The sequence below is a fragment of the Rhinolophus sinicus genome, linkage group LG05 (assembly GCF_036562045.2).
Source record: "Rhinolophus sinicus isolate RSC01 linkage group LG05, ASM3656204v1, whole genome shotgun sequence".
Taxonomy (NCBI): domain Eukaryota; kingdom Metazoa; phylum Chordata; class Mammalia; order Chiroptera; family Rhinolophidae; genus Rhinolophus; species Rhinolophus sinicus.
Window position 1 is genome coordinate 133,010,478 of NC_133755.1, and position 20,228 is coordinate 133,030,705.

Here is a 20,228-nt window from a genome sequence, read left to right on the forward strand (position 1 = left end):
AATGTTAAAAGTAAAGGCTGTATTTCTTAGAAAATGATATAATACTTGCACTATATATCTTAATGATTTAGCTATAATTACGAATTCATTATTTTAGTCTCAGCTCTCCCAAGCTGAATTTATTTATATTTTTGCTGTCATGGTTTCTTTTATTAAACTTATAAAGTTTGATCAATTAATATTCCAGATCTACTACTCAAAATAAAAGATTAAGACTATTTTATGCATTTAAAATGTAATATTTATAAGTTTTAAAATCAGTAAATAAAGCAAAATGTTCCAAATTTGAACTGACAATGAATGGATTAAGGAGACAAACATTACTTCATAAGAGGTACAACACATAATGTAAAGGTTTATCTTAAATTTTAGTGTTGTATTTATTATCCACTTTGAAGATTTCATTTGGTAATTGCATTACAGATCTTAAGTGAAACTATATTATTAAATTATAACTTGTTGTTTATAAAAAGGTACTTGGTTCTTGCATGTTTAATATGCATAAATTAATTATTTATTACTGTTTCATTTGTAAACTACTTCCTGAAAAAGGATTAAAAAACTACATGTCAAAAGAAAAAAATAATATAACAAATACATGTTGTAAGCATGGCCTTTTAGGTTGAAACAAATTTTTTCTTTTAAAAATATGAGAATTAACACATATGGCTTTATAGATATTTAAGTGTAAAACTTGAAAATTCAGAGAACTCTTACATGAACTAATCTAAGTTTGTGGCATCTCTTTCTAAATAAAATAGTTAGTAATTGTATTTCCCACTTCTATATTTTGGGTCCAATGTTTTTTTTCCTGAAGCTTACGTTTCACTTGGAAGACAAATCAGAGTTCTTTCAGAATATTAAAAGTGAATGAAAGCCTGTCATATGAGAAAAACATTATTTTACAAGTAGTACTGGGTCATACAATCACACAGGCAAACTGCTATTCACCTGCTAATAACGAACATTAATACTCTGGAGTATATTATCCTCATATTAAAGATCCAACCGTAACAAAGTTTTTTGTTGTTGTTGTTTTTTCTTTTTTTTTTTGCTACCATTTTGAAAAATAAAATATATTTTTTTACTTATATTTCCTGAAATATTCAGAGGTTTTGAGAATTTATATACTGGTAAGATGAGCTCGACTTCTATGAAATCTAGTAATTAGAAATAAGACTATATCTGATATCTCTGAAAATGATCACAAGTAAGCCAAGCAATGAAAAAATCAAACATACATTTGCTTTACCACATAACTACTTCACTGCTGGTGGATACATGAAAGAGGAACCCATACTATTCTGGCTGATGCCCAGCTCCCCAGGAATTAGTGGGATATAGTGCTGGACATGACGTTACCTTGAGTACATGACAGTCAGCCCCTAACCAGGCTCTGATTCACAAGCCTAGGAGGTACTCGCTTTAAGCCTTTGGGTGAGATATGAACTTGTGGTAATTGGGCCATTTTTGTCGAATGTCTCCACTGTTCTTTTTCTTTCCCAGTCTTGTTTGACTTTATTGGTGGTGTTGTTCAAAAGAAACAAAAAATAGTAGAATGGTCAGCCAAAGCTGCTGATCATCTTGGGAGGATTTTAGTGTTTCAGTGTCCAGTGTGTGTCTGACAGGGCCTAGGAGCAACTACATCAGAAAGGTACTTTTCTGTTTTTTGTTTTCTTCCAGAGTGGTAGGCAGAGTCTGGAGCTGGAGTTGGCTGTCATGTCCAAGTCTGTCTGCTTTTGAAATTTTTTTTGGTTTGTTTGAAATTGCAAGAGTAAGATGACCTGCAGTGTAAGATGGGCTGCTTTGATATATTCCAGTCATGACACCACTTCTTTTCAATGTTCACATAAATAATTTGTTGTATTTTTCACGCCATGTAAAGATGTGGTACCTTACAGCAGTGATTATATTAAACATATAATTATAAAACATATCAGCAAATGGAGTCCATCTTTACTTCATTTCATTTTACTCAAACCCTATTAAAAAGTAATCTGTAGCCAATGCTTTCTTGATTATAGATTCAAAGCGATAAAAATGAATAGTAATATATAAACTTAGTATAGTTTTCTTATTAAAAAATGCATACTGATATGTATTAGTTTCAACATTAAGACTGTAAATAGTCTATATAATGGAAATACTGAGGTAAAACTATTAAGACTTGATTTTAAAATTGTTAGGATTGTGTTTTATAACGTAAATTAATTAAAAATAATATTCAAGAGTAAAATATAATTCAGATCCCATTATCTTATTAATATCATGACCAGGCAACTCCAGCTATATATTGTAATATATTTGTGAAAAATATATGTGTAAAAATAAATTTGTGACAATTTACTTATTCTGATTTCCCTTGTGGAGGCTAACTATAGTGATGGGAGACATTTGTTTATACATAGCAAATAATTTACTACCCTATTTAAAAAAAAAAAAAGCTGAACTAAAACCCCTCATCTCAAGAAATGTGGGTATTGAATTTATTTTTATATAACATTACCTTTTCCAATGACAAGATGGACAAAATTTTGGAGCTGCGTGATCATGAAAAATAAAACTTTTCTTAAAGCTTGCTAAGTAATGGATCTGAACATACATTAAATAATTTCTTCTAAAACCTACATAACTAGCAACAAAATGAAAAACTATGCATGTGGTTTATAAACTAGAGAGATTTACTTTCTCCTTCTAATGACATTTTTATAAAGGTTTTTTACTCATTAATATTTAATTGTTACTTTGCACTGTCTCAGGGAAAGCTTGAGTCTCCTGTCACTATACTTAAACGCAAGTGTCCTAAGAGACTGCTTATTAACAGAAATTAGCCTCTGCTCTCCCAATGGTTGTTGCTTGCTTACTAAATCAATATGTAAATCTGTGATTTAAGCTTTTATTGCTCAGTGATTCCATTCTGCCACTGTGACCCAAAGTATCTGACTGCTGATCAAATTCTCTGTATTCGTTTCACCTTTTCCCCCAAATCTGTTAGGTTCTGAGCTCATGCCCAAAGCGCTCTCCACCAGGATAGTGGGAGGCATTTGGTGGTTTTTCACACTTATCATCATTTCTTCGTATACTGCTAACTTAGCCGCATTTCTGACAGTGGAGCGGATGGAATCCCCTATTGACTCTGCCGATGATTTAGCTAAACAAACCAAGATAGAGTACGGAGCAGTGGAGGATGGTGCAACCATGACATTTTTCAAGGTAAGTCCTACTGGTTATCTAAAATTAATGCGTTAACATGATAGAGTGCAAACAAACAAACATGTTTCTATTAATGGATGGAAGAACGCAGCAATACTTATTTGCGCAGAATAATCAATAGCATATACATATACATATACATATACACATATATAAATGATATCTATCTATATATATCTCTATATAGAGATATCTATATATCTCTATGTATGATTTATATATATATATATAAATCTTATACCTCTTATACTTTATATATATATATAAATCTTATACCTCTCCACCTATCTCAGAGGTGGAGAGGTATAAGATTTATATATATATAAAGTATAAGAGGTATAAGATTTATATATATATATAAATTTATATATATATAAATTTATATATATATATATATATATATATATATATATATATATATATCTCAGAGGTGGAGAGGTATACAACAAAATATATGGCCATCAAGGCAAAACATTGTAATATTTGCAAATGGCAAGAAGTTTTTGCTTTAAAAGTATTCTATTTTTGTTTTGCAGAAAATCTGCCCAGAGCTAACATTATTTTTCCCCCAAAAAAGTTTTATCTTTGAATGTAAAACAGGTAATATATTTATTGAAAATGAATACAAGTCTTGGTTATTCTAGAAGAATAAAATGATTACATGTAAAAATATTCCCCATACATACTTTTCTGTCTGTTAAGATGAGACAAGGTTTACTTGTTCAGAAGCCTACAAAAAAAGAAGGGAAATAGGGCTGAAAGAAAAAAGCAGAAACAGTTCTTGTTGTCTGTATATTCATCCATTTAATATTCTGGGAGGCAGAGAGTCTGAAATGGGCTACTCTATTGAACTCGCAATGGTTTCCAAAAGGACAGCCCTGCGGAACATTCAAAAGGAAAGTGTGCTTGTCCAGAGTTCCAGGCATATAGAATACCTGTCTTCCTTTTTATTTTTTGTCTCTTCTCCTTACTCCAGCTGATCTCACTGGGCCAAAGTAGACAAATTTCACTTTAGGGAGTCAGTATTGCCTCGTAATTGCTTTTGTATTTTATCAAGTATTTTTAAATTCTTTGTAGGTTGGGCAAATTTTTAAGCATCAATGTTTTCCTTCACTGTTAACACAAACACAACTGGCAGTGAAATCGTACAAGTGGTAGATTTTTTTTCTTTTTCTAAAATAATTGACCAAGCTATAAAATAAATTCTTTCATTAAATATTCATCAAGTACCTATTGAGTGCTAGAAATTACATCACTAGTTGGTTATTCTAGAGCAAATAACATCTAGTCATCACTTTCAAGGAGATTAAAGTTTAGTTAGAGCTACAGAAGACTATATTGACAATCATAGAACTGGGTTTTATATGACTTAAAACAGCATTTTTGTCAAGAAATTATGTAATTTTCTTTGTAAAAATTCTTATAAAACTAAATTAGCTTTTTCTTTAGAGTTCTGTTGGACACTAAATATCCAAAGAATGAGATAAATTTGATTTTTTGTTTAATTTATATCATTCTTAAAATTTGATTATTTTCAAAATGAATATTATGGCTAGATTAAAACTTTGATGCATATTTTATGTCTAATTGGAAAATCATTATTATTTAATCAAATGTATTGAATAACTAAGTATGAGCAAAGCATTATGATCAGTATGGTCCTAATGACTGCATTAATTGCAATAGATCAGTTTTCCCCAATTTAACATTTAGAAGTAATAGATTGCTTTTCTTATAAATTTTTTAAAGAAATCAACTGTTTAAAATCTTAAATACATATTGTGAGTATGAAAAACTTTGGGGAGGGTGAATATGTAATGCATTTAAATCATTACACTATTCAAGGGACTTTTGAAGTTTAGTTTGTAAAATAATGCAAGTGATTTCATACCAGAAGTGATTATGCTTCACAAATGCTTTAGGGTTTAAATTTTATTTTTGTTTTCCAGAGGACTCAAATACCCTAAGTTTTAAAGCTCTTGCACATTACAAACAAGGCATATCTCTAGAAATCAATTTGAAATATATATCATTTTTCTCACCTTTAAAGTTTATTTTCTCCCTTTTTTGGCTTTTCAGTCTTTCCAATATTCTGTTCTTCACTTTTTTTTTGTTTGTTTTTTTTAGTTCAAGTGCTCTTTGCAGTGTCATTTTTGCGTACCTTTATTTTTCCTTGCTATTGACATTTCTTCTTATTCTTTCATCTTTTGTTTTTCTTTCTCACACAAAAGGATGTCTCTGGCACCCAGAGAAAATTGACATAAAACAACTTTCTGTTTCCAACAACACGGACTTTCTTTCTGTAGAACTGAAGCTTTCTGGAATAGACACTAGTCATAATAAAAAACACATAGTGGTAATCACTAGGTTGACAATTACCTTATGTTGATAACGTTATCACATGCTGAATTCTTAATGTTGAAATTAGAATTTAAAAGGATACATTAAATGTTGATTTTTCTTTAGTTAGTGTAATCCTAAATGATGTCATTCACCAACTTCATATTTTGGCTTGTTAAAGTATATACTTATGCTAGCCAATGGGTATGAATTCTTTTTTTAAAGCAACCACATACTTGTTTTGTAACTGTACAATAAACCAGGGATAATTATGTATAGTCTATTTACATTTGATATCATTCTTTCATTTCTTAATTAACAGCAATGCATACAGATACTCTAGGAAGCATCCTTAAGACATTGATTTCTAAAGGAAATCTTGTTTTCACTAACTTCACAAGACCCTGCTGTTAGCTAATTGTCCTGCCATGCTCAGTTCTAGAAAATTATCTTAAAGAATGGTATAGTTTTGTTACTATAAGCAAGAAGAGCTGGCTCAAGATACCTGAACTTAGAGGGGGTAAGTCCTCAGTATAGCACAAGAGAGACAGAGTTATATAGCTATTCGACAACATTAAATAATTTATTTTCCAAAGAACATGCTTGACTTTGTTCATTGAGCTTATGTTTATATTCTCTTCAAGACAAGTTCTTTCTTCTTTATTTCTACATCCCTTACACTCCACACGCATTCTTCCCAGGGACAGATGTAAAGCCATGATGGGCAAAATAGCTCAGAAATGAGCAGATGGTGGTTCTTCAGTGTTATTCCATGTAAACAGTAGAAAATTGTATGGCAGCATCAATATGCTTTTAATCAAATTTAGATAACAAGATAGCCAAGGACCAGGAAATTTACTGAAAAACAAATAAGAAGGAATCAAAACCTCTTTCCTGGAATCTGGGAACTTGGTGTTTAGAGCTGAAATCTTACCCCGGGGCTGACACTATATAAAACATTGCCAAGCAACAAGCATATCTTTTCTCTCTGAAGTGTAAAGATTAGGAGAATAAATACATATAGATTACATGCTCAAAAATAACTCCGCTAAAGCCTATAAGTGTTTTGGTCTCTTTTGAAAATCCTTATATTTTCAAAGTGAGTCTTGTGTTTTATAAAACAGTGCTCAATCACCTTGTTTCTATGCAACCCAGGTCTCAGGTTTCCCAAGTTCAACAAATTCTCTCCTGGGCTTGGTCTAACTGAAATCTCTGGCTTTTCCACATGGCTGAATATAGTCTGTCCTTCGAAAAAAAAGTGGTATTAAGGGAGATATATGTCCTCTTTTATGGTTATTAAAAAATAAATTCTGCCACATGTTAAAAGGAAATGCAAGTGGTATTCAATATCCAACATAAATCATTTAATACTTCTGAAAACATAGAGTACAATTTAGAATAGTTGTTAGGAGTGAAAAAAACACACACACACACACACACACACACACACACACACAAAAACAACTGTGAAATCGGAGAAACCAGAGCTTAATTCCTGGCTCCATCACCTATTGGCTTTTCTTAAGTAACACACCTACTCCTTGTTAACCTAACTCCACATGTCTAAATAAGAATGCCTAGAAGGACCACTCTCACAATATTTTTTGATAATTAAATAAAAGCTCAGGATGATATGCTAAGAACCAAGTGAAAGCTTGACAGATGTTATATTTTAGTAGTTCTAGAATACATGGCTAATTTTAAAAATTCAGAATTTAGAATTATTTTAAACATAGTCAAGTGACTTATGTTTCTATGACCAACAATTGGATAATTTTTAGATAAATTTAAAAGATATCACACTGTGTTTATCTAATTTACATAGCTTCATTCTTCTGATAGATGCTGTTATGAAGAGAGACGAATTTGATAGGTGAAATTAAAAAAGGTCCTGTGGATCATTTTTAGAAGCTTTTTTCCTAGACTATGTATTTTGAAGTAGTATACAACAACTCCATTATCAGGTTCCAAGACCCCCAGTGGATGCCCGAAACCACAGATAGTACCAAACTCTATATATACTGTATTTTTATCCTATATGTACATACCTGTTATAGTTTAATTTATAAGTTCAGCGCAGCAAGAGAGTAGCAGCCATAACTAATAATAAAGTAGAAAAATTATAACTATGTAGTGTAATAAAAGTTATATGATTATAGTCTAACTCTCTAAATATGTCATTGTACTATACTCACCTTTCTTGTGATGATGTGATATGATACAATACCTACATGATGAGTTGGAGTAAGGTATTCAGAACAGCAAGCATTTTAATACTTACCAAGCTATATTTGCGTGCTTCCTCTGTAACCACATTGCACTGGACAGCGAGAGGACGAGTTGTGAATCTTTATCATTCACACTCACATCTCAAGTCCCCAGCACAGATTCTGCATATGCTTTCCAGCTACATTAGTTATTGATTGCCATGATAATGTTACTTCAAAACAACCCAAACCTGTTAGTGGCATGTAACAAACTTTTAGTTTACTAATAAGCTGTCCTACTCCTAGCAACTTGTTGGCACAAAGGCTTTTCTCCATTTTGAATAGACTTTGTTTCTTTTACACCAGGTGAGGTTGTTTTGCCAGTACCATTTCTGCTAAAACTTTATGGCTTTTAAATGTATCCAATGGAGTCCATTTATAATCTAAACCACACCCACAGTTCTTTTTAGAGGCATCTTTCTCTAAAGTCAAGCATTGCTGTTTTTGGCTAGAAGCTCTTTACCCAGAGGAGAAGTCTACAAAGGCATTGGCTTAGTTTTTTTAAGGTCTTAACAAAGCACCTCAAGGCAACACACTTAATTTGATCTTTAATTAAGACCTGACGCCATGTTGAAACAATTTTGAGCACTTTTACTGGCTCAAAACACTGAAGATTAGAAACACTTTTATTGTTCAACCATGCAAGTTCTAACTCTGTATCACCTCTAAATTATGTTTGTAAATCAACCCTTCTTTTAAAGTATTTCCTCCTCCACCCTACCTCTTTTTCCTCCTTCTCCTCTTTGTTCTTAATTGTGTAGCTAAAAGTAGGAAGCTGGTACCTTGAGTATTTTGTCTTTTTTTTTTTTTTCTGGATTTTTTTTTTTCTTTTTTTTTTGCCAAGTCTAAAAGATTACTAGTGTATTTTCTATCTTCCAAGTTACCAAAGGCCACCTTAAAACTACTATTTCCCCATACATCACAGATTCTCATTTCCCTCCCTCCTCTGAAGATTTCATTGTAATCAGCTATGTGACTCTAAATCAGCTTATTTACATATTTTTATGGCAGTGACTCACTTCTTTTGCCAAATTCTATACAGTTATCCATTGGAACAATGAATATTGCATTAATTGATGGAACACCTATCGTGGAGGGTTATAAATAGAATGTGTGATTACTTTCAAAATTTTGCTCTTCTGTGGAAAGCTAAAAACGTTTCTTCTAAACATGTAGCACTCAATGGCATTTCCATTTTAACCTTGGGTTAAGAGTCAATTTATTTGGAAGTGTAGGTTTTAGAGTTAGGAATGCAAACAAATAGATTGATCTATCTGGAGGGGAGAGTTTTATCTTTTGGAACCTAGCAACAAAAGTTTATTTTGTTTTTCTTTATGCATAGTTTCCCCGTTTAGGAGAACTCCAAGTGCATTCTAAATGTCAACACACTAATCTTTATGCCTAAGTAAGGTAGAAAGCAATTATTATAATTCTCATTTAACAGATGAGGAAACTGGGCCAAGGAGAGGTTAAGTGACTTATTAATTATGAAAGCAATAACCAAGGGACTTAAATAGTATCAACAATAAAAGTAATAGCCAAAGATATCATGGCATAACCAACCATCACTACTCAGAAGAACTAAGTGCATTAGTCATTTTGGCTCACCCACATAACTTTAACCGTTTGATCATATTAAGTTTCTAAAACATTTGTCTTAAGCCATTAGGGCAGATAACAGCTATAATATGTTCTTTATAGTCTGCTACTTATTCTGAGCTTATCAGTTCAATGGTCTTCTAAAATTAAATTACTCTGGTGTAGCCATATAGGTTTTTAAGCCTGAATTGCTTGTGTGGCATGCCTGTAATGATTTTTTGAAAGCTTGAGTTATTTTTCTTCTTAAAGGCCAAAAGAATGTTAAGTAATTTTTTAGTTGACGGATAAAATGTAAGAAGCTGGCAGTATACTTTATGTGCTTAATAAATGGATTTTGAGACATACCATTCATTAGATAATTCTCATGTATGTTTTTTAATTTCTCCAAAATGATTTTCATTTGTTGTTTTTATTTACAATAGTGGTATTAATGCAAGTACAATATATTTACTATGAAGAGACTAATACATTACAAAAGTAAATCTCAAAATGGCATCTATAGAGTACTTTTCACATTGAAAAGTGTTTTCTGAAATAAGTATTTAATTTTCTCATAGTCTATGGTGGTAAAACATTTTGTAAGTTTAATTTTGCATATGCAGAAAATTGACAAAATAGTTTTCAAAGCTGAGAAAATCCTCTAAAAGTGATTTTGAATTCATTTTATTTTATTTCTTTTTATTGAGAGATAATTGACATATAACATTGTGTAATTTTAATGTGTAATGTGTGATTTGATAAGTTTCTAATGGCACTATGGTTACCACTATAGTGTTAGCTAACAATACCTCTAGCACATCACGTAATTATCATTTCGTTTTTGTGGTGAGAACAATTAAGATCTAGTCTGTTGGCAACTTTGAAGTTTATGATACAGTATTATTAAGTATAATCACTGTGCATTAGATCTCTAGAACTTATTCTTTAAATGCCTTTTATATTTTATATAGCAAATTCCCAGTTAAGTATGGTCATCACACAGAAGAAGTTCAATAATTATTTTCTGCACATGGATAGGAACTAGGACATAGATTATGTATGTCCTTCACTGTGTGCCATGTTTACTATTACATATAGCCTAAGTACGTTCCACCACTATTTAAAAGGGATTCTTTGACAATATAATAATTAGAAATTCATGTGGTACTTTTGTAAGTACAGGGATTATTTCTTAAATACTTGCTCAAGTATGAGTTTCTCTGCTTATATAGGTGTTACTAACTTGCACATAGCTTTGTTTTCAGGTTGTTTGGTGTGTGTGTGTGTGTGTGTGTGTGTGTGTGTGTGTGTGTGTGTGTGTTTCCTAATTGGAGTCACTTTATGCTTAGTAACGACACCCTCCATTTCTCTTCAATAACTTAGGGGGAAAAAGGTTTCAAATTTCAGCTTTTGGTCTCAAATAGGGAATATTGTCTCTGCGCCTAGAAACTGATTTAAAACTGAAATATTAACGTGAGCATAATTACAGTATTGTCAAAGTTTTATGATTAAAATTTTTGATTTGTTGATAGGTTGTACCTCCTATGTATGCACTAAATTCTAGACTATAGTCCAGAAAAGTTAGTGATACTATTTTATCAGAATCCCCAGTTGAAACACTACTTCAATTTACAGGGCCAGTCTTTTATCTACCAAAGTTGTAGGAAACATGGCTGTGCTGCAACCAGTAGGACTGGATACATGTATGTCACACAGAAACATGGCCTAGCCTATGACAGGCAATTATATCACTCTGATAAAGAGGAAGGTAGTCTTGATTTTTACATCAGTTTTCTATTTTCAAGTGATAGGGTCATTATTTTGTCCTTTATGGGGGGGTACCATCTGTTAAGTTTTAAACATCTTTAAAATGTCCATTTGTTTAAATCAGTAGTTTCAACCTGTCTGCACATTAGAACATTAGAATCACTTGGGGAGCTTTTAGAGAATACTGAGGCTCCAGGCCCCCCTCCAGATGAAGTAATTAAAAATATCTTGAGGTAGCATCCCAGATATCTGGCATTTTTATAACCTCCTCTGGTGATTCTATTGTCTAGGAAGAGTCAACTTAATTTGACATTTAAATAAGACCGACATTATTGATATTAATAGTTAATAACTGCATCTACTTCCGTTTCTTTCATATTTGGATGGATATTTTTCTTTTCTAAAACCCAAACCCCACAAAATATCAGACAGGGGCATGAAATAACCTGCTGACCACCTTCTTACTTCTTTTGAATTGTTTATCTGAATTGTCATTAAAGCATTTTTCAACAGAAATTTCCTGAGAGTAAATAATCTAATTTCATTTTCACTGCCTACACCATTCCTGAAGGCCCCTAGTAGCTGTGCATGAGAATTGCCATGTGGGAGGATAAAGAAGTTTAGAGCTTTCTCCTTTCTCAGAGAAGTACAATGGGGTGAACACTCATTTTTGTTTGTGTCTCTGAGTAAATGTTGAGAAAATATGTGTTCTATGGGTACTGGTGGGTGAATATATTCGCCTTTCCTTTATAAGCCTTTATTGCAGATTCTTCTACCGTGGGGCCAGGGAGGGAAAAATTAGAGAAGAGATTTATAAGAGGGGCATAGTACAACCCTGGAAGGATTATACATGTGACTTTTGTGTTTACCTAGGGGAAGCAGATTAGGAAGAGATAGAGTACCTTATTTTATAGGTGTTTATTGTTAGGTTCTGACCAACAGTTTACGGGTTGGGCTCATTTAGTTTTATTGACTGATCTTATTGTACTACTCTATAATATTTGGAGAACTACTGCCACTCCTTCCCTGGTTGTGGAAAAAAATGTATCTACATTAATTGATGGGGACAAATTATTACACAATTCTAATTGATGTCTTCCTTTGCGTCACTGGAGAATTCCTCGAAGTCCCCCTGCAGATCTAAACTGAAACAAAATGCTCCTCAAACAAGACATTCTGCTCTAACTTAGGTGATGGAAGATGGAATATACTTTGGCTCCATACCAAAATCTATTCTTACTTATTTGCTTGTAAGTTACCAATTAGGTAATAACTCTTTGGCTATGAAGAATAAGTAGAAACTTCATTTTGAATTTTTTGTTTGTTTTCATGTATTCAAGTTTGTGGATAATTTGGTTCACTGCTTTAATTTTTCTACATGCTTAATTGAACTAAGAAAAAAACTTAGAAGCTTTATATGATTGAATACCAATATATCTGAGCCAGTCAGTTTAGATTAATGATAAATATTATTACTGAAATTTTCATTTGTTCCCGTTGGTATTTTTTTCATTTTTCCATCAGGCATCTTTTCTAGAAATCTAAATAAAATATCTCAGCAAATAATTTTGTAGCCATATCATTTGTCTAATTCTGCAAAATTATTTTTTCTTTATTAATGGCATCAAGGTACTTGTGTGGTAAATAGTTTAAGGTTAACATTAGGTTAAATGGTAATATTTTGTTTAATAAAATGAGGTTTGTATTTGAAAAGTGTTGTTATATTCTTATTTAGAGCCTAATGTGGTTTTGACATTAATTCATGTTGAAATAAATATTTAAACCAATTTTTTATTATGCATTTAATTTATTGGCATAGCAGTGAGGTTATTTTTACCCAAGAAGGTGTATCCCTCCCCCATCCTTATCTAACACACAATTTGTTATATGTGAGGCCTGATCCTATGTTTATTACAGGGATTTGCATAAGGCCGACAGAAAACCTACACCATTTTACTATGTTCCTTTTGCAAAAAATAAAACAGTGCCTCTGAGTAAAGCTGTTTCATCAGACACTAGTTTAGCATGCCAAGTTACAGCTATCAATGGTGAGACAGCAGATGTGAAAGCTAGTTGGCATCAGAGCATTTGAATCGAAGACTTTCCTATGGGAAAGAAAGTGCTTCATTACACTTTATCTATACTAAGAACATTGGTTCTATCAAGCTGTCTGAAAATTAGAATATGATGGGTTTTATTACCCTGGCTCTACCAGAGTGAATTCAATAGTTAAAAAGCAAGCGATAACACCATTTTAGGAATTATAAGAAGTGATTAGAGTTTCAGTGTTTTTAAATTTAGAAGGAGCAGCAACTTTTATCTTAGAGTCTCTAAAATGTCTGAGGAACTAAAATTTAATCCCTTTCTAATTGTTGCATTTTCAATATGTACCAGTGAAGCTTTGGGCCCCTTAATTGAAGAGTAAATTTTGTGTTTGACTGAAGTGCAAAATCTGAGAAACAAAGTTTTAATTGCCTTGGAAAGCAAGTGTGTGAGACTGCTGTTACTCCAGGATACATTGGGGTTCTCTATTTTGTCCCCCCTCCCCACTCTGTACAGAAACCACTCTGACTGTTTGTCTAGTCAGGATGGCAGTTTAAACCCTATGTTGCACCTCATCAATCTTAGGACAGGAGGCCCCACAGGGAGTAAGAAAATTTGAAAGTCAGTTAATATAGTGATGTTGAGCTGGCATGTCAAGTGCTGGATAATGGATAGTAGTTGTCACTGTAAGAGTTTATAGCCACTGGTTAGGCAACGGTTTGAAGGAAATTCAAGATGGCCATACTTTTGGATACAGAAAAATAGGCTGAGATAAATATTATTAAAAAGTATCAAATTGTATTTCTTAGATAAAAATAATTAAAATGAGAATTCCATATCTTCTTATATAAATAGCTAAATACAAGCGTCATTTGGTATTTCCAAAACAAACATACAAACAAATGAAAAAACAGATTCTCTGCTTTGTAAATTATCTGAGGAGATTACATTTATTGGCACTGAAGCTAAGACAAAGATCTATTAATCATGCTTACTGTTTTTTTGAGTGTTCCACCTATAGAATATATTTTTAAAAATTCATATTATTTTATTCCTTTAGATTGACCATTAATTACAGATGAATATAGTTAAATTTCTATTTGGTCCAGAATGTCCTTGGCAGTTAATGTTCTTGATTTTTTTATGCCCTGTTCTGTCTTTTTAGGGGGAAGCTATCCTTTTGTTGCAAATACAATTTATACTAATTAGCATCTTTGGTCAGCTGAATTTTCTTATGTTCATTTGTTTTCCTACCCTTTTCTAAAAATCCAAATAGCGGTAATATCACTTTGTTCTTTGATCTTAAGAGTTAATTTAAGATATCACATTGTAATTAAGTTATTTCTTTCATTATATCATAAAACAAAATTTACTATTACTAACTGCTGCTGCTATCTTTGATGCTTAGAGGTTTATTTCAAGACAACACAGAACTGTTATTCCCCATAGAAGCAAACAAATGTAAGGTCAGGAGCCCCTCACTCACTGGTCTTAGTACCTCATCATGCGTATTCACAAGTTGCAAACACAACTCATAAATCATCCCTAGTTTTTTTTTTTATATCCTTCTCACCCTACATAGATTGGAAAAAGGACAGAATAAACTTCAGAGCTCATTAATAGGTGTTGATAATTGCAAACGGAATATAATAGATGCCCCAAAAATATTGCTTTAAAAATATGACTAAATTAAACATTATTGCTAAATGGCATAGTCTTAAAGCCATTGATTCTTAAGTAACTCAAATTCCTCTTTTAGCTGTGATATTTGTGATTATGGCAGTGCCTACAGTTGTTTAAATGTCTACTGCATCCTGGTGAGCATTTTCATTGACCTCCTATATTGAGAGAAATTCTTTAATAGTTTCATAAATAAAGAACTTCCCAGATGAGTGAATGTGTCCGCACATGTGCGCACACGTGCATGAGTGAATGTTCTGTAGGATTAAGACACGCTACCTTAATTGGAGTTAAATTATGGATGGTTACATAATTTATTTTTCTTAAATCCTGTTTCCATATTAAATCTGTTTTAGTGGAAGAATAGTTCAGAGTTGGCAATAAATTGTACTTTTGTATTTCCTGACAGTATATGAATAATGCTTTTGATTGTTATTAGCCTATTGTATAAACCATAGTGCTAGTGGAATTCAGTGAAAAGATTTGATTATCTCTAAAGGTAGGTGTTTCATTTATTGAATATTGTAATTACAGCTAATTAGAAGCTACACTATAGTTAGCTTTGTAGGTCCCTTGACTGTTTTCAGAACACTATGAGCTTATGCTTCATTTTAATTTATTACAAAAAAAGTTAAATAAAGACCAAAAAATTGGAAAATAGCATTAATAATGGATATAAAGGATTGTTCAGTCAATGCAATGCACTTTAACACAATAATTAAATGTATAAAGTAGGTCGTTGCGTGAAATCCTACATCTGACACTTACTATGGATTTATTTAACCTCTCCAGGCTTCTGTTTTCTTACAAGTAAACTGGGGGTGTAAGTATATATCTTATATATTGTTTACATAAAGTACTAAATATGTAATTAACTCCAGTACGTACTTACAATTATCCTTATTATAAGGCGCTCAATATTTGAATTATAAAACTAGCTGAAGAAATTTAGCTCATTTCCCCAATATGAATGCTGTATTCCTGGAAGTATATTCAGTTGACCTCTGACACTCAGTTGCATTTTGTTTCATTAATAATGTGTTCCTGATTTTAGGTTATTTAAAAATATTCTGGATTGTGTTGCTAAAAAGTTAAAATGCATTGTAAACCCAGTTCCATCCACATATATATAGTCTTTTAATTAGTGGTCTTTTATTAAAAATGGTTGTTTAATTAATGGTCTTTTTATTCATTCACCTGTGAGATTTGCTTTCACAGACATTCGTGTTCAGAATTAGTGTTTAAATAGAGAGGAAAAAAAACCTGAAATTTTTAGTGGCTCTTCCTCTCTATGAATATTAACCATTTTAATTTAGGCAAGTTTCTTTTTCTCTTATAAAAATAATGTTTATGACTCCTGAAAACTACAAAATTTTAGAAAAACAAAGGAAAAAATGTTTTGACTCTAACCTATTAAGATAACTCTTAATATCTTGTAACAATAACCTCCAGCATTTTCTTTATAGATATACTTTGATCTCATAGCTTTTTCTCATTTCAATATTAGACTTTTAGTCTTAATACAGTACGCAAATTCTCCTGTTTTCACTGAACACAGGTAATAATGCTCTTTTCAGGACTATGCCTTAAGGATTCATTATCAGTAAAATAGGGTTTTAAGAATGTTCTTATAATATTTTCAAAACTTTTTTTTCTTGATATGGAGTTTAAAACAAATAACCTTTTGCTAATTTCCAAACCCATTCCAACCTAATCATTGTAAAATCTCAAAGTATGTTTACATATAAACGTATGTACAGCACAGAAATCACTTATAACTTAAATACCTAAGTGATTCGGATGTTCATTTTTAATGTTCATTGCATTATAATATCAGAAATTCAATGCTTTAAAATATTAAATTTAATAAACCTTTTAAATCAAACTTTAAAGAAAAATAAATAGAGATATTATTAAAGTTATCTGTTTAGGCTTCCTAATATAATCTGTCTTCAACTGAAAGAGAAAAAAATAAGGAGAGAAAGTAATGCAAATATATAGGAATAGTCATTAACCTTTTTCTCTTACACTATATTAATGTACATTTAGAATAATGATCACAGAAATATCTTTTTTTGTCTGTTAGTTAGCTGCAGTTTACCTAGAGTTTTCATTTCTATGAATAAGAAAGACCACTTGCATGACTATACTCATCTCACAGAGAGTTTACATTCAATGCATTTGGCTTGGCATTCAGTTTCTGTCCTATGAGGATATCCAGAATATACGATCAGTGAGGGACTCCATGTTAGTTCAAATTCTTAAAAAAAAAAAAAAAAAAAAAAAAAAAAAAAAATATATATATATATATATATAAATATATATATAAATATATATATATGTATTTTTTTTTTTTAAATAATTATATGAACTTTCTATTCCAAGACTAGAAGGAAACAACCCAACCTGACTCCAGTGAAGAAATAGACTTTATCTGGGTGAATCAGGGATCCATATTGTCATACTGGAAGGAGGTGATAATCAAGACGGCCATGACTAAGAAATGAACATGATTTAAAACAAAACAAAACAAACAAACAAAAAAACATTTTTAGGTCTACCTGGAATATCCTAACTCTTAGGCAGATATTTCATAAAGGGTCCCCAAATTTGATGATGACAATTATGATGATGATGTTAAAGGTGTAGATGCTTGTGACATAGACCCCCTTGGTATTCACGGAAAACTAAAATTATTTGTGCCCAGCGGGCGGGGGACACAGAAGTGACTTTAAGAAAACCAGCAAAATTCATTCTCAAGATGCCAAATAAACCAGCATTAGGAAGTCAGAAATACATCTGTATTTGAAGGTGCCTGAGAACTAATTTTGTGGAAACAGGAATCCTGGCAGCACTATATGTAGCCTTTATCTTAATGAAACAGCTTCTGAGTCAGCAGCAAGCCTGCCAGGCTTCACTATGAGAGCGGCTGTCTTTTGGGGGCCCAACCATTTCAAGTAGCTGCTTCCATTTATTTCTACACTGATACCATAATGTTTATAATTCTTAGAGTAAAACTTATATGACTAGAGAAACAAAATTAATTGTAGTTTGAAAATAAAAATGGTAGCTAAACTCTTCCTATATCTTTTTTTTTTGCATTGTGAGTAGATGCAATAGATACCTTATCCATCCTTCTCATTCATCCTTATTCATAATCTCAAATCTCAGGCCTAATGCATTGTCCCTGCTGTGTGTTGAAAATAAGGATGCAGTGATTTACTGTTACTAGTCATGAGAGAAACTCTTCAGTATTTGTCTTTGCTCCTTTCTTTGAATTTGGGAAAACTTTTAACAGTGTTGAAATCAGTAGTTTTCTGCAAAACACTTCCCAAAAATGTTACTATCTCAGGTTAACAGATAGGAGTTAATTTTTGTTTTTATATGGCCTCTAATAAAATGTGCATGGCTGTTGAACACATGCAATGTAGCTAGTGCAACTGAACAACACAATTTAAATTTTTATTTAATTTCAATTAATTTAATTAAATAATTTACTTAATTTTAACTAATTCAATGGAAAAATTGAAATTGAGGCAGTGTAAGACATTTTCTCATTAAACACAAAATTCTATTTTATTTTAAACTTTGAATCATGTAAGATATTGTATTATAGACCATGTTATTGGTGCCCATGTCATTTTTAGTTTACCAATAAACACATCAGTGACATAATCAGTTGAAGTGGATTGGTTCAGTTCAAATTATTTCTTCTATGGACTTGATGTAACACTGTAATGTGTTTGAATATTTTATGCAGATGGTATATGTTACAATGAAAACTGTGTGAGCCGTAACTCATAATTAAATTGAAATACATGCTGTCATTTTAAGCAAAATATAATTAAATTATTTTTTCTACTTTAAGAAGTATACATGGTAAATTTTCAAATTTAAAATGAAGGTGTTCTATTGAAGCAGAATTAAGTAGAAATATAGAAGCTAGTATACCCCTAGAATAGTAAAGAATAAGAAGAGTTCAGGTGAAGATTTGTTACAAATTTCACCAAAAATGGCAATTGCACCTTGCTGAGGCAAAGTAAACGGAAAAGCTGTTTATTGTATAAAAAGATTTTTAATGATAACAAGGTGGTCATTATCAAGAGATATTGTCAGAAATACATAAATGAATTTGATAAGCGTTTTCCTCTTAACAGTAAGAGGATGGATAAAATTAGTTTCCTAAAATCAGCCAAATGTTTAAAAAATTTTTAAATGATATTTAAACAGGATATGAACTTATACCTTTGGACATTCAGTATACAGCCTTTGGGATTCTCCTTTCCCACTTGGCATATTGCTTTGGAGATTCATCCAGGTTATTATGTGTATCAATAGTTTGTTTCTTTTTATTAGCTAAGTAATGTTTCATGGTGTGGTTGTAACATAATTGGTTTAACTGGTTAAAGCACATCCAGATTTTTGCTATAATGAGCAAAGCTGTTATGAACATCTACATACAGGTTTTGGTGAACATGTTTTCTTTTCTATGGAATCATTGCCCAAGAGTCCAACTGCTGAGTTGTATTGCAGTTGCAAGTTAGTTCAGTTTTATTTTAAATAAAAGCTCTATTAAGATATAAATTACATACTATAACATTCACCTATTTAAAGTGCTCAGTTCAATAGTTTTTAGTACATTCAAAGTAGTACTCCATTTGGGAATCTAAGTAATGATGCCAGTGCTTAGTCCACCCTTCAAAGTAATTTTGGAACTCTTTTCTGGAATGGCCATCAGAGCTGTCCTCACATTACCTTTCATGTCCTGAATGTCATCGAAATATCTTCCTTTCAATGTTTCCTTTCTCTTTGGGTAAAGAAAGAAGTCATTGGGGGCCAGATCAAGTGAATAGGGAGGGTGTTCCAATACAGTTATTTGTTTACTGGCTAAAAACTCCCTCACAGACAGTGCCGTGTGAGCTGGTGCATTGTCATGATGCCAGAGCAATAAACTGTTGGAGAAAAGTTCAGATCGTCAAACTTTTTCACGCAGCCTTTTCAGCACTTCCACATAGTAAAGTTGGTTAACTGTTTGTCCAGTTGGTATAAATTCATAATGAATAATCCCTTTGATATTGAAAAAGGTTAGCAACAACATTGCAACAAGTTCGCGAATTTAATTGTCTTACCTCCTGTAACTAATACTCTACTGAATAAAAGCAGTGATAAGCTTAATTCAGTACCTAGTCCTTTGATTAAGTCTTTTGCTCTATGGATTGGTTTGCATATTTATAAAAGAAAAATATACTGCAATACTGAATCAGTGTTGTAACAGAACATTTTAGTTTTATTCTTTTGCCCACTTATATCACAAAGGATGTGACAACTCCTGCCGGTATG

General features: G+C 31.9%; 1 protein-coding gene across 4 annotated transcripts in view; it reads left to right on the forward strand.

Annotated features, from left to right (window-relative positions):
• GRIK2 (glutamate ionotropic receptor kainate type subunit 2) overlaps positions 1-20,228 on the forward strand; it is a 590,198-nt gene that overhangs the window by 480,369 nt on the left and 89,601 nt on the right. For all 4 annotated transcript variants that reach the window (XM_074333338.1, XM_074333339.1, XM_074333340.1 and 1 more), the window contains exon 14: positions 2,996-3,213. In XM_074333338.1, coding sequence (XP_074189439.1) covers positions 2,996-3,213 — 218 coding nt within the window. The remainder of the gene's footprint in view (positions 1-2,995; positions 3,214-20,228) is intronic.